The 15,645-nt window shown below is 45.8% G+C and overlaps 1 protein-coding gene and 1 long non-coding RNA gene across 38 annotated transcripts in view; one reads left to right on the top strand and one right to left on the bottom strand.

The window, feature by feature from the left end:
* CLASP2 (cytoplasmic linker associated protein 2) overlaps positions 1 to 378 on the bottom strand; it is a 123,509-nt gene extending 123,131 nt beyond the window's left edge. For 16 of the 37 annotated variants that reach the window (XM_061464388.1, XM_061464384.1, XM_061464390.1 and 13 more), the window contains exon 1: positions 48 to 376. In XM_061464388.1, the coding sequence (XP_061320372.1) occupies positions 48 to 242 (195 nt within the window). In that variant the 5' untranslated portion in view covers positions 243 to 376. Of the gene's footprint in view, positions 1 to 47 lie in introns of all 37 variants that reach the window. The other 21 variants (XM_061464380.1, XM_061464382.1, XM_061464392.1 and 18 more) reach the window with 5 other exon arrangements.
* Positions 379 to 1,698: 1,320 nt separating this feature from the next.
* On the top strand, positions 1,699 to 2,544 carry LOC133275182 (uncharacterized). The gene is made up of 2 exons (XR_009745425.1): positions 1,699 to 1,908; positions 2,293 to 2,544. It is a non-coding gene; the product is annotated as an uncharacterized LOC133275182 (long non-coding RNA).
* The last annotated feature ends 13,101 nt before the right edge of the window (positions 2,545 to 15,645 follow it).

Below are 15,645 nucleotides of genomic sequence, written 5' to 3'. Positions count from 1 at the left end.
ATGATGAATCATGGTCGCTCCCGCACCGAACGTCCCCGCAGCCTCACCTTGAAGTTGCTGGAGTTGACCCATGTGGTCAGTTCGTCGATCACCTTGTCCAAGCGCTGCAGGTCCTGCTCCACCTCGGCGCAGCGCGCCGGGTCGTTCAGGTACTCCAGCAGCTCCTGCCCGACCTGCATCCTGCGGGCCACGTCCTTCTGCTGTACCTGCTCGCAGAAGTACTCCAGACCGCCCGGATCCATCCTCGCCCGACACGGGAAAAGTTTCTTCGCAGACGAGAGGAGCCGCCCGCCGTCAGCGCCGGGAGCTGGGCCCGGGCAGGGCGGGGAGGGGACGGGACGCGCCCGGCGGTGCCGGCAGGGCCGCTGCCCTCACGGGGCCTCCCCTCGCCCGCTGCGCCCCGGCCCCGCGCCCGCCGCCCCCATGCGCCGCCGCCAGGGGCCCGAGCGGCTCCCGCCGGCCTCCGCCCGCGGCGGGAAGCTGAGGTGAGGAGCGGTGGGCGGGAACGGCCGCCTCAGGCGAGGGGCTTTCCAGCCGCCTCCGCGTCGTCCCAGGGGGATCCCGGCAGAGCTCCCGGCCGCCGCCCCACCTCTTCCCCCGCCCGGGAGAAGGAGAATCGGCAGCGATCGTCCGGTCTCGCCCTGCGGGGCGGAGAGGGCTCAGCGGAAGGTGGGCAGCGGCAGGCTGCGGGCTCCCCACGGCGCAGCGATCCCCCCTCACGGCCGCGGGCACCGGCCCGTCCTCCCGCGGGCGCTGCAGCAATGGCGAGGCCGGGGCGGACCGCTCATGCTCCCGACGCCAAGGTCTGCGGCCCCTCCTCCCCCTGCTCGCCCGCGGGGCAGCTTCCAAACTTCGCCGCGGCGGCTCCCGGCTGCGCCCCGCTCCCCCCGTCAGCGCCCACCGCAGGCGGGCCCAGACCCGGCCGCCCCGCGGCACCGCCTCCGTCCCGGGCAAGTAACGCGCCCCCTCCCGCGGGCCGCCCCTGCCGGCGCCTGAAACTCGGGGCGTGGCTCACGGAGGCTCCGCCCCCTCTCCCCGCCTGGCCCCGCCCCCTTTCCTCCCTCCACCCCTCCCTCGACCTGTAGCAGGTGGCGCGTGCGCAGTGCGCCCCCGTCGGGCCAGCGGCGCCTTAAGGGCAGGCGGCGCGGAGGAGGAGGAAGAAGAGGAAGCGTTGAGAAACAGGGCAGGAGGGGAGGAAGGTGGCGTGCCCCAGGCTTGCGCTGGGAAGGGTGCCCGGGGGACCGGCTGAGGGACCGGGGGTGTTCAGTCTGGAGAAGAGAAGGCTCGGGGGGGTCTTACCGCTTCCTACAACTGCCTGACAGGAGGGTGCGGTGAGGTGAGGTCGGTCTCCACTGCCAAGTTACAAGAGGAAGCGGCCTCAAGCTGCGCCGGGGGGGGTTAGATGGAGATGAGGAAAAGTTTCTTCACGGAGAGGGTGGTCAGGCATTGGAACAGGCTGCTCCCAGCAGTGGGGGAGTCACCGTACCTGGAAGTGTTCGAAAACCCGTGTAGATGAGGCCCTCAGTGACATGGGCTCGTGGTGTACCATCCTTCCGTCTCTGACACCAGGGCTCCCATGTAAACAATTCAGGGAGGTTTTTCTCTCATTATTTTCCCCAAACAGAATTAGGTTTTTGCTAATGCAGATTCCTAAACTGCTGCAGTTAAGCAAGTGCCAGATTTGGAGCCAGAAGAGGGTGTATGGGGGAGAGGAGGGTTGGTGGGACCCCTGTCAATGGGAGCCATTATGTCATGGAAGCTTAACTTAGTTCCAAGTTAGCACACTCTGCCTGTTTCTTCCCTCATTAATCCTGACACTGGGGAAGGGTGAGTGTGCGGCAAAATGAGGAGCTCCCTTCATTTGGCTGCAGGAATGAATATACAGGTATAAACTATATGGGTGTAGAGGTATAAACTATATGGATATACAGGTATAAACTATATGGGTGTAGAGGAATAAACTATATGGACATACAGGTATAAACTATATGGGTGTAGAGGAATAAACTATATGGGTGTAGAGGTATAAACTATATGGATATACAGGTATAAACTATATGGATGTACAGGTATAAACTATACGGATATACAGGTATAAACTATATGGATGTACAGATATAAACTATATGGATATACAGGTATAAACTGTATGGGTGTACAGGTTTAATCTATAAAGATATACAGGTATAAACTGACTGAGGAACCATGCCTGCAAACTGCAGCTTCAGAGCAGTGTAAACCAAACTAAACCGGTGTTAGAATGGTCTTGCTTCTCTCAAATCCCATTTTCAGGAATTCTGCCCTTCCATTCTGTTCTGTGTGCTGCTATCTGGGTGAGTCTGCAGAGGGCTGGCTCAGGGGGTTCATCTGACAGAAGAAGAAATCTCTATCCACAGGCATAGCAGAAAGCAGGGCCACAAGCGGCCTTCTGTTGATTTTGGTGTGGTGTGGCAAAGTCAGGATCCCACGCTTGGTTGGTCCCTAGGCATTACAATAATGAAGATGGTTTAAAAGGTTGCTATTAAAAGATTGTTATGGTTTAAAGCAGGAATTTATGTATGGTACTTCAAGCTTATTGTAATTTTACAAAAAGATTATGTTTTCACAATGGATTTTCCTGTGCACATCTAAAGAACCGTCACTTTGGATGGAGCTGAATACTTCTTGTCCTGTGTGTGCAACGGCATTTACTTGGTATGGAATTTTCTTTTATTGAAAATGGCACTCAAGAAACCACTGGAAATTGAAAAATTTATGCTAAAAAGTAAAACTACACTTTTACATTTTTTTTAGTGCAAGTTTAGAAAGTAAACTTCTTGCTATGAAAGTTTTAACAGTGACTTTGATCTAGCAAGATTGGCTAAATACAAGAGAACTGAGTAGATGATACTGGACTCTTGGAGTATCAAGAAATGGTTTCCAAACCACCAAACTTTCTGGAGAAACAAAAACCAAACCAAACAAAAAACCCTCAGTGATTTAAAAAGGACCTTTCATTATAGTCCAAGTTAATGTCAATCTCTTCAGACAGAAAATCCTATGCAAAAAGAGGGGGTTAATCTCATGGTACTGGCTTTTCTCTTGATTCAAAGAGGCAATCTCTTGATTCAGAGATTCATACACTGATGAGGGAAGCTAATTGCTGTGACTAGTGTTGAAGCTGAGGAGAAGGATAAAGTATAAGACACGCACTTGAAATGCTGAAACTATTTTGTCAACCCAGAAACGGCACCACAAAGCTATGTAAAGGGCAAAAAGCCATGCTGGGATATGTGGCTTTTTTTTTTTTTTTCCATGTTTTCTTTTTCTTAGAAAACACACAAGAAAACAACTGTCTCCCTGTAAAATCAGAGGTTTCAGCTACTGCATTTCTTCCTGTTACTACCTGCGGTCCCTAGTGCTTTTACACTGTGTGAACACTGATACAACGCTGCAAAATCTGTAGCCGTTTTTAGCATGAGGTGTTCTGATAAGATCAAGGCATTTTCCTCTGAAACCCTAGCACTGAGAAGAAAAAAGTTTCCTGTGGGATCAGTAAATGTTGGTTGATGTTTTTTCCTCTGCAAACAAACAGCATTTTGATTGGCAAATAAAGCTGCTGGATGCTTGTTTCTTCTAGCAGGGCAGGAGTAGTGCTGTAATGTTGGGTCTAGAGCAGCCCCCAGCTTGGACCAAGATCAGGGTTTGCAGTTAGATGTTCTCACCAAGTCCTAATGGACTCTGTACCTTGGGATGTGGGCTAGGCTCCAGAGAGAAGGCATTTTTGTTCAAAGATCTTTTAAAGCCTCTTATTCTCAGTTAAGGAGATTTCTTCCTTTGGAATGCAATCTTCTTTTTGATATGCAAGCATGTGAGTGTAAATCCACTACTCTTGTGTATTTGTACAATGTGTAATATTTTGTAGAGCAATTAAGCCCTGTAACTGAATGCAGAATGAAGATTTTCTTTGGTCTTTTTGATATGATTTGCTTTCTAGCAACCAGAGGAGTTACAGCAGGAGCTGAGGTACACAGCACTAATCCAGTGAGGCACTTTTCCGACCTGAACTGCACACCAAACCTGTTTCTACACCCCCATCTCATACAAGGGTGCTGCACAACAATTACAGGTAACATCCTGTGCTGAAAAAGGCTAGAATCCTACAGAAAAACAGGCTGGGGAGGGAGAGAGCTGTGCTTGTCCTTCCTTGGGCTGTGTTTGAGGCTCTGTTTCTACCTTCTGTCCTTTCCTAATAGTAGCTTTTACAGGCCTAGACCTTGTGCAACCCACTTACGGATCTTTAGCAGACCTGTCAGTCATTCCAGCAGAAAAGTCACTTCCACAGACAGACTTCCCCTTCTGAAAAGCCCTTCCTGCACAAAAGATGTAATCCTGTCACTGAAAGGACCATAAAAATCCCTTAAATCCCCTCTGATGAAAGCGTCTTTTTATTACAAGTAGCAAGTGCAGACCATAATAATAAAAATAGAGTGAATTTAAACATGAGTCACTTGGAAAGTTCCCATAAACTGCTGTAGCCTAAGCTGACACAAGAAATCTGTGAGAAAGTTGTGCTTGCATTCCTGCTGGATTCCTCAGCAGCCCGGCCGGCACTTTGCATCGTGTTCCACCCAGGAGGCTTGAGGGAAATGCTCAGGCTGCATCTTGGAGGTGGTGTTCTTCAGTCATATATCACCTCCTCTTAATGTGCTCTGCAGTAAGCATAGGCCTTTGTGTGTGTGCAGGTTGGTCATCAGTACGTTGAGGCTTTTCTTAATACTGTCAGGAGGTGAAATCCTGTCATGTTGGGCTAGTTTAAGCAGCACTGTGGCATTTTTGTGTGTGCTGCATAGGTATCTATTTTACATCTTTCCTAACATGCATTGTAGAAGGATGAGGTATATCTTTTCAAGCTGAATTTATCACTGTTGATAACTTTTAAAAATCATTTTAAAACCTCCCTCTGCAATAATTAATAGCAGATGAATGAAATAATACATATTTCTTGAATTCACAATGGAATGTTCCAATAATGATGTTGAAATGCGTGTACCAAGCTAGCTGAAGTATTGCCCTTTTTTCTCACAAGGCCTTAGAGATGCAACTCGATGTAACTATTACAAATGCATTCAGTGAACTCCGCTACAGTTTGGCTTGTGCCGTGGTTGTTCTTGAAATTACACATTTAATCTGGATCGCTTTCATATACTTACTTATAAACCAGAGGTTGAAATCAGTAGCCTGGTATTTTTCTTGTACGTAGTCAATTTGATGACTGAAGAAATTGGCCATGAGGTGGGTCAGGCTGGAGCCCCATTACCAGCGTACTCTAGGGTCTTAATTTGTCCTTTACTGTCAAATGTGTTTTAACATGTAGATACTGCAATTAAATAATTCATCCTGATAAACCTTTTATGATTCATTTGCTAATTTTCTTTATATGTGTGACACAGAGAAGGAAGAACAAATTAAAAACTATGGGTAATGAAAAAAACAGTAATAACAGGTCAGGAAAATAGAATTAATGTGTAAGTGGCCTCTTCCCTTTTATCGCTAGTCTATCCTGTCTGCTGTAATCACTCAAAGCACTGCTACCTAACGTGGTATCCTTTGTGTCATTTTTGTGGCAGAGATGTTTCTCTCTCTCCAGTGCTATACATATTTTAGCTGTGGTTTGTTAGGTCAGTGCTTGCATGGTTTGTGCAGCAGGTTGGTTTGCTAGACCTTGATTAATTATGTTTTCGTATCTTTAAGCGCCCATGGTAGGGTATGGTATGTCAGAGTTCCGTGTAAAACCTTTGCAGAATGTTGCTCTGTAACGATTTTGTGTCTTGCTGGAAAAAATTTGGATGCAACAGCTCAACATAGCAGTCCATCAGTACAAAATGTTCTAAGTTGTTAAACATAGGAAACTGATTAAACTTTTAGTTAAAATACCTATGAGAGCTGTTTTTATATCAATGCTATTACCTTTGTATTGTCACGCTACTGTTTGTTGCAGAAAAAGGATCCAAAATATCTGATTCACTTGTCCTGAAAGATACAAACCGGTGAGCACACTGACGTGTGGCTGGTGAACTTTGCCCTTGGACTGGCAGAATCTCCGTTCCTGCAAAACAAGCCATGGCATTTTCATTATCTGCAAGAATCTTATGAGGCAGGGAATGCACTGGGAACATAAAAACCCTGTAGGAGGGTGTCCTTCACGTGGCACAGAAACAACTCCTCAAACCAGGTGGTGTTGATACCCATCCCATAGCAGTGCAGGCACTGCCCACACTTAAATAGAGCCCACAGCTCCCTTGCTTGGGAATTAGAAGGGAAAGGGGAAAACACATGTGATGTGATCTGTTGGTGCCTTCTTTAACTTGCCTTTTCTCTGTAATGCAAGCCCTGCTATAGACAGGACCAGACCCGGCAGTGCTTTACCAATGGAGTAACTCCTGCATCACCAGGAAGGTTTTTTTCCTAGAAAAAGCAGCTGCAGGGCTCTTCCTCAGGAGAAGAATAAAGTTTTCCTTACTTTCTTATAGTCGAATGCATACCTAAAGGTACAGACATATAGTTTAAAACTCCTTTTTCATAAAGAATTGGGTGTGTTTACATTTTGGGATTAAGCTAAGTGAGTTTTTTTGGCTGTTGCCTTATTTTCGCATGCTTTTCCTCTATGGGCTGAAAAAAACTTAACTCGTTTGGCTGTTTGAGAGCTCCCTCTCGTGGTAAAATTGCCCTGGAACAGGGAAAGTGTTCCGGTCCAAAGGCACGGAGTTGAAACTCCACCTACCTTCTCTGTTACGGATAGAAAGAAGCCAAGCCAGCCGTTAACACAAGCCATACCTTTTCCTTGTCTGCCCCCCCTTTTCACATAGAAGCCTACTGGTTTGGATGCAAATACCAATTGGTGTTTGGGAGGAATTTCTGTAAATGAGTATGCACATGAAAAAATGAAGCGTTCATCTATGTTCTACAAAACCAACAAGTCACAGATGGGTTTAGTTTTTGCCCTGTAAAGAATAAAGTACTGTCCTTGTCTAGAATAGTTCAGAACCTCTGCTGGGGTTGGTGGTGCTGAAGGTGCAGTACAAAGCAGACTGTACTCAGTATGGCCACCACCAGCTCTGACCAAACACTGCTATTATGGGTCCAGCCAACATTCCTTAGAGCAGTGTTATGAATTTGGAGTCCCTGTCTTCCCACTGGGGGAAGAGTCTGGGGAACTATTTCACTATAGACAGATGAAGAGAAATACGTCATTATACAGGCAACAGTGGAATATAACTTATTTTCTACAAAATTTCAAGTAACACGATGCAGCTTTGTGGCAGCAGAAATGAAGTCTTCAATCTGCTTTGAGCTGAGTAACCAACAGTATCTGTGATGCCTCGACCATGAGTCCCCCTCTTTTTATTTTTGATACTGCATGACTCAGAGCAGAAAGATTCTTGTCATCACTGCCAGCATGTACAGACAATAACCAGCCTATTTAGAAGTCATTTCCCATTGGAATAAACATTGCTGCATCCAGGTGTTCTGCACACAGACATATCCCATGCTATGGGTTTTCCAGAGTATGTATATACATGTATATATATACCCAGAGGTAAGTGTGGAAGTGTTGGTGCTCACAGTGAGGGCTAACCCTTCACAGTCTCTGTGATGGTGTCTGAGCTGTCCCCAGTACCCACCTGTCATGTTTTAAGCCCAGCCGGTAACTCAGAACCATGCAGCCACTCACTCAACTCTTCCCCTTCTTCCCCCACCCCGCTCCCATAAGGGTCGGGGTGGAGAATGGACAGGTGACTCCCATGGGTTGAGATAAGAGCAGTCAAGTAACTAAGGTATAACACAAATCACTGCTGCTACCACCAATGATAATAATGATAAGGGGAATAACAAGGGAAGAGAATATAAAACTAAAAGGGGAAGAGAAAACAATAAACACAAGTGATGCACAATGAAATTGCTCACCACCTGCCGACTGATACCCAGCCCAACAGGAGCAGCGATCTGAGCCTTCTGGGTAACTGCCCCCAGTTTCTATACTGGGCATGATGTGCTGTGGTATAGAATACCCCTTTAGCTAGTTTGGGTCAGGGGTCCCATCTCTGCTTCCTTCCAGCTTCCCATGCCCCTTCTCACTGGCAGACCATGAGACTGGAGAAGTCCTTGGTTAGAGTAAACATCACTAAGCAACAACTAAAAACATTGGTGTTATCAGCATTGTTCTCAGACTGAAGTTGAAAACACAGCACTGCACCAGCTACTAAGAAGGAGAAAAATGACTGCGACTGCTGAACCCAGGGCACCACCCCATGGGTGTCCCAACAGACACCGCAGAAGTGGAGAACACACACAAGTGAGAGCCACTGGCTGAGCATCAGACAGAACCAGACTTTCAGCTAATTCCATTCAGATACCTGCTTATGTTAATCACGTTAAAGTAGTTTAAAAGCCATTCCATAGCCTCATCCTTTTAGAAGGACAAAGCTGAACAGCCTCAGCTAAAATAGTATCAGTGTAGTGACCAGCTGCTTTTTTTGTGTCATAAACCAACAGTCTTCATTCTTAGGTCTCAACAATGTAATTCTTCTTCATGGATCCTACGTCAAGAAGATGTTCCAGATGTTCACCATCTGGGATCACTGCAGGGAGGACCGCAGAGAGAACAAGGCAAGTCCCCACTCCAGCTCCATGTCTGACCTAGTGAGGTGCATGACCTGAGCACAGGTAGCTCCAGGCAGGGGCTATTCCTCAAGCGGAATTCCTGGCAGCTCCCTCTCACCCACCAGCTCTCCACAGGGTCTGATCCACAGTGATCTGCCAGCATTCCCTCAGTGCTGGCCTCCAGCATAGCCAGTCCCATGCTACTGGGGGCTGCACCCCAGGGCCTCATACTGGGGTTTAATTGTCTGCTTGCAGTCTCTGATTTGCAATTACAGGTTTGCAATGTGGTCTCTGGTTGCAATTAAAATAAACTAATTTCTTACCTCCATATATACCCCCTGGTTTCCTGAAGTGTAAAACCCCATGCTGCTTGCTTTATGTGTATAAGAACAGCAGCGTTCTTTTGTCTTAATGCTTAAACACCTGGTACTGGATGTAGCAGAACTTGTAACCCACTTCTGTCACAAAGCTACGTAGTGAAGGAGGAGTAAGAGCAGTAAAACCAGTCCATCTGAACTGCAGATTTGACATGGACCTGCATGACAACATCTACAATTTCAACAGAGTTTGATTTTCCACCCACAGCTCTCATTCATATCTGTGGTTTTGCTGTGGACCATTGTAATCCTAAGGACTAGTTCCAAAACTTCAGCTCTAGACTCAGGTTGAGATTCAGAAATCCAGGAAATCCTGTTAGGATGAGGCATAGTGTCAGTCCTACCTAAGCACAACTGAGTGCAGGGAATGTTGCTGAAGTATGGACCTCCGGAGTATGCCCAAAAATAGGAAGGAAGCACATCTTGGCAATGGCTGCAATTCCTCACATTTATCAATGCAGTCCTGGGGCATGAGGACATGTTCAAAACCAGTATCCAGTTATGCGTATTTTGGGACAAAAAAATTGAGACATCCTTCAGCAGAGGGTAAGAACATAGTGTTCTCCCAACCTCACACTGCAGGCTGCTCCCAGGCCACCACAGGGATGTCCGTACCCAGGGACACACTGTAGGATATACACATATTCTGTGATTCAGTGATGAAGAAATCAGACCTTTTGGCTTTGAGAGCATTTTCGAGTGCATATTTATGCAACCTTCTGTGCTTAAAGATGTGTATTTGTGCAAACTAAAAGCTCCCTCTCCGGCATCACGTCAGGAAGCGTGGTATTTATGGAGTTACGTGACCATTTTGTTTGAGGAGTGTTATTCAACACCAAATACTTTTGCTGTTCTGACTAGGGCAAACTGTAGCCAGAGTCTGTCCCAGTCAGCTCCAGGGTGGTGCTGGGCAGTGCTTGGTGTCCAGGGGGCATGGCTGGAGGAAGGCCTGCGGCTGCAGGTGAAAGTCAGCGTGAAAACAGGTACAGCTGCTGTGGCTGTGCTGGTTGACCACCAAAATTGCTTTCACTGTAGGTGCAAGGCAGACTCTGGCTCCAACTAGCTCAGACCTCCTCTCTTCCATGCTAAGAAGGATCATTAATGAAAATCCAAGAATACAATTATCACAAAAAGTTTTCCTGAGCCATAGTTGTGTCCATCAGTCATGTGAGTATTTAATCCAGTGTTTTTCCATCAAAAGATGCACACTGTATCTCGCAGATGTGGGCAAAGGCTATGTGGTCACTGCTTGAATCCAGGCAGCCATTATCAGCTTTAAGATGTGTCTGTGATCTCTTTCTATAAGCACATGAATCTCAGCAGGTGTTTGGCCTGAAGGGCTGTGCAGCAGTTTCCTTTGAAGAGGGATCCATCTGGATCTCAGCATACAGGTTTGGTAGAGAACTGTTACAGACATTTTGACTATTTCCAGCATTAATTCAGTTTAGCTGCTACTACTCCTATTTAATGTACCACCATTAGAGTTTCATTGCAGATTGACTTTCTTTCCATAACCACTAATTAGCAATTGGTTTTATGAGCCCTGTTTTTATTCCCACTCTGTCAGTGGGAGAAAATACAAGTCCATTACACAATAAAATCTGACTTAATGTCAGATGTGTTCTGCTCTCTGTGTTTTATTTCATGTGTCAGTGGTAATAAAGCAGAGAGCTGATCCTGCAACAAGGAGAAAATCCAATATTAAATTAACACAGTACAGCTTTGCGCAGTAAAGACAGTGAGAGATGGACTTTGTCAGCGTGGCAGTTGCAGTTGGTAGTAGACTGAAGAGATAGGCTGCTCCTCTCAGGAAATAAGTCAAAAGCATGGCATGAATATTATTCTTTTCTGCTTTATCTTGTGGCTATTAAAAATGAGCTTCCTATCACTTCTGTCAGTAACCCCTGTTTATTTAGGCAGTGCTGAAGGGTGAGGCTGGAAATGTGATTTACATGGTAATGGTTTTTAGGTTTTTTATCCCCCTCTAGCAGTGAATGTTTAGAAGGGAGAAGAGCATTTTGTCCTGGACAGTCACTGTTGTGGGTTGTACCCTCTGGCTCGGGCTGCACACTTACAAAGGCTTCTGCTCTGAGAAGTAGTTCTGGTGGGGCTCCAGCAGGGATCTCTGCACCGTGCTGTACATGAGTGACCTGGACACTTCCACCTATGTTCAACCATTAGCTCTTTACAACCGCATGCTGCTTCAGACAGCAGTTTTGTATTGGCCTGTAGGGTAATTCATGCAGCTGTGTCCTTCCTCTGCAGCACTGACACCACCACAAAATTGAGACAGTGTCAGACAGCTCAGCTCCTTTCAGGTGCAGGGCAGAGCAGAAAGCTAACACAAAAAATCCTTACTTATCTTCGTTCTGAAGTTGCCACAGGCCAGGTAATTCCCTGGAAAAACTCCAGCTACCCTAAGAGTGGCCCTACCTGCTGTTTCCCATTGGACTTTTCAGCACAGAGCATGACAAGCACTAGAAAACATCTCGGCCACACCTCAGGCTCCTTTCATGCATGGACAGATCTGCAGCTAATACTACCAGCCCAGTAACTGCTTCATTTGTTGGGGAGACCTCTTCTGGTACGGGTGTTCTTGGGAATGTGGGGAGACATGAAAGGGGAAAGACAGGGACAGCTAATGGCCACAGCATGAATGAATTCTACCAAACCAGAACCTCCTGGTTCGTCTGGGTCTGGCATGAGGCTGCTTCTGGCAGATAACTTCTCTAGTATATTCAGGATAGGCCTATTACTAGATGATTGCTTCACTTATTCTCTAATTTAATTTACAAAGTGCTCCTAAATCTATTCACAGACCCTTGTATGCACCTGAGCTTGGTGCTTCTTCACACGTATCCATCACCTCAGCCACAGCCCTCCATTCTTTACAGCTTTCCCATTCCATTTCCTAAAGTCACCATGCTTAATTCCTCCCTTTCCCTGCATATAATCATGCAGGGCTAATACGCCATTTTCAAACATGGTTCATTATTTTGTGTGAGTGTATGGGAAAACAGGAGGGGAAATGAGTCTGAGCCAACTTTCTGCTTGTCACTGATGAGATAAGGTGTCAGCACATCATGGCCCAAGAATGCAAATGACTGGGTACAACTACAGCACTTCTGAAAGAGAATTCTGGTGAGCCTTAAGTTTTCATCCTTACCTTCACTCTTAACAAAGAATCCATCACAAGCGAAATTCCTCATCTCTCACTGAGCTGTGTTTTGGGCACCTATTTTGATGTGCATGTATTTAACCTTACATGAGTTTTACGCGGCGATGGCTCCCGTTGAATCACTGCATACATTTATGGCCAATAAAACACTTCAGTAATTCCCATATAAACACTAGGTACATTGAGTAAAAAATCATACTGTGTCTTCTACATAGTAAAGAAAAAGTTCTTTAGCTGCTTCACCCTTGAAAACAGGTATCTCATTAATCACTGATAAACTGCACTGCCAAGCAGGTAATACTGCTGAGATGAACATGGAAACAATGACAGTCGTGAGGAGGAACAAAACATGCCATGGGAAAATGCACTGAGCTGCTCGGGTTACTCAGGTCCAGCTTAGCAATCCCCAGCACAGGGTTCTTCAGCCCTGCGAAGAGTGGAGGAAGCAGATGTAGAAACAGGAGTACAGAAGGGATACTCAAAATCACAGGCCTGGAAGTGGATAGACACATGCACATCTGGTGTTACAGGAGCACAAAGGATTCTGCCTGTAAAGCAGTGGTCAGTCTTTGCTTCTTACTCTGTGAAATGCACTTGCTGTTCTAGAGTGATTCCAAGGACACTTTAATGTCAGTTATGCCTAGTCATTGTCACACTCCTGCTGAGTAGTGTATCATCAGGGACAGCTGATTGCAGAAGTGACCGCTGAGATCAGCCTGTCCACGCTTGCATGGAGAATGGATAGTAATTAAGTGTTTATTTAAACATAATAGTTGAAGCAGGAATATACTATCTCAGGTTCTTTGAAACATCTGATCTGTATATGTCAACATCTCTGAGAGGAACCAATGTTAGATTGCTGGGCATGCTGGTTTAAAAGGAACATGACGTGACAGTTCATAGCAGTCAGTGTGAATGGAAGGGTTGTGTATACAAACCAGCTGAATGTTTGATCTCACAGAAGGAAGCATCAGTTAAGAACAGGGATTTCTTTTCCCCCTAAGAGCGACTCATTACAAAAATCTCAGTCTGTGTACACGGCAATGAGAACTTCCTGGAACTTCAGAGGGAAGGGCAAGCAGAGCAAACTGAGGATTCGTGAAGCAGGCATTAGGGATCACCTCCTGAGCTTGTAGAACTTAATTTGTATGCAAAGTTCCTTACAGTAGCATTTTAGGCACTGGCATTAGTCAGGCCATGTCCAGATACTTCATGCCAGGATGAATCATGTTTGACAAACAGTGCACTGAAATCTGCCCCGATTTGTATAGCTTTTGCAGAGGTGTTGGCTGAAGTGCAGCCTCATAACACAAACTGGTTGGCCCAGTGTCTCCCAAACTCTTCCCTTTAATGTCTGAGTCAGACTTGTGATGTCCTACAGATGTCCTACCACAATGAGAAACAACTTGTTCCACAGTTATCTCCTTTGGTGGAAAGAATAAAAATCATTAGAAGGCATGTATTGTAAAAAAGCCCTTGATCAAACCATCCTCTCCTCTTTTCTGTGCAGAAGCACGCTGCTGATGCTGGGTTTGTTGCCTGCTCTCACCACATTTGCTCATATACAGCAGGAGAACGATGAAGTAGAAGATTAAACCACACTTTTTGCATCTCGCTTTTGCAGCCTGCCCTGGTGCATGTTTGTCTGTCGTTTCCCCTTTGAACATTGCAAAGCAAGCATTTTGAGGAGGAATCCTCTGGCAGTGTTGCCAGCAAATCCTGTGGCCATCTCTTTATCCCCAAATGTTTGTGGTCAGACCAAACTTTGCAGAAGAGCTGCCCCTAATGGCGCCTGTTACATTATGCAGTGGAGACTTGGTTCTGATTCCTTATGTTCGCAAGATAAAACCCTCCTATCATGGACAAGTTCAGCAGCATGACACGACAAGCCTCACTGCTGTCAGCAGCAGGTTCCCTGTGTTGTTATTAGAGGTGACCCTCTGAAAGCCCAGCAGTACTTGCATAAAGGAGATGTTTTGAACTGGGAAAGGTCATCAGCCGCTCCATCAATTGACCATGGCACAATCCCGAGCTCAGGCTCTTCCATCTTTATTTGATCTTTCCTATTTTTTTGCAAGGTCCCAAACTGTTGTGCATTGCAGTGGGCTGTTTCCAGACAATAAGGACCCCAGCTGTTTTTCCTGGACTCTGCTCCTGGGAATGACCTACTCAGCTCCCACACTAGAATGAGAAACCTCAAATTTACAGCTTTTAAATCAGGTCTTTGCTTTTCTCCTTACATACTTGTAATCTGCCTTGGGCATAAATTAGGTCTTGGCCCCTGCTGTCATCTCCCATTACCTCTCCAGCAGTGTGGCTCTCCTCTGTTCAGCAGGTAATGATAAATTCTGCCCCCTGATTGCAACAGGCTTTTATGCGAGAGATGTCACCTGTGTAGTGGCAGTACACACAGTGATACGGACTGGCCCATATGAGCACGCTAACAGTACATCTGGCTTCAATTCACCTTGGCTCCACACCCCTCACTTTATGAGTGGGCAGAGCACAGTGTCTCATTGTTCAGCTGAATTAGTGAGTAGGTGGCAAAATACCCCAGCGAGCAGCAAAGGGTTGCACCGCGTGTTTGGGCAGCCACTGCAACAGGCATGCGAGCAGAGGCACATGCCCCAGCACAAGGACAGATGCTTCCTGCCCCACATGTGAGCAATGAGCTCATCTCTGCTGTGGCACACAAAAGGGACAGAATTTATTAGTGTCTTCTCAAAATCCCAGACTGCTTTGTGCAGTGAAGGAGTCCTAGATACTTGAATGTGGACTTACTACAGGCTCTTCTCCACCTGGAATTCTGAAACAGCTCATTGTCAACAGAGAGGACTGGTTAGTGGTGTGAACCTCTCCCTTGCTATAAGAAGGCTGTTGAATGACAGAACTGAACTTCAGTAGTGTTCTCAGTGAAATCTATCAAGTGAATATATTTCTAACCTCATTTACAGTCCTGCTCCTTTTCTGTTGCAAGAAGTGGTGTCTCTATAGTTGCAAGCGTTATGCTGTGTAATGACTGGCTACCTATTCCCCTACTTCCATCCAGATCTATTTCAAACTATGTAAAATTGCTTCTATTTGAATATTTTCTAAGATATTTCAGGATAAGAAAGACTCCAAATGGAAATACTATTGAAATAAATGCTAACTCAATGATGACTTATAAAAGATGTTCCTCAATTAACCAGATTTAATTTCTTTCATCTCTTCAATGTAATAAACCTAACAAGTTTCCTAGTCAAGTCTTGCAATTGTAATTAAATAAACAGGAAAAGCGATTCGTCTTGCACTGAATATACAGGCAAAAGCAATCTAAAATTTATTTACATATTGTACAATACCAACAAATGAGAAATGTTCATTTCTGCGTCATTTAAGGCAACTCTGTTCTTTGGTTCAAAAAGGATTGATGTATTTGGACAAAATATCAAGTGTGAAATACAA

This window comes from Pezoporus flaviventris, unplaced genomic scaffold (assembly GCF_033815535.1).
Source record: "Pezoporus flaviventris isolate CSIRO_AGI_PZ_B2104156 unplaced genomic scaffold, CSIRO_AGI_Pfla_v1 ptg000037l, whole genome shotgun sequence".
NCBI lineage: Eukaryota > Metazoa > Chordata > Aves > Psittaciformes > Psittacidae > Pezoporus > Pezoporus flaviventris.
Note: the sequence above shows the minus strand (reverse complement) of the source record. Positions and strands in the feature narration are given on the sequence as shown.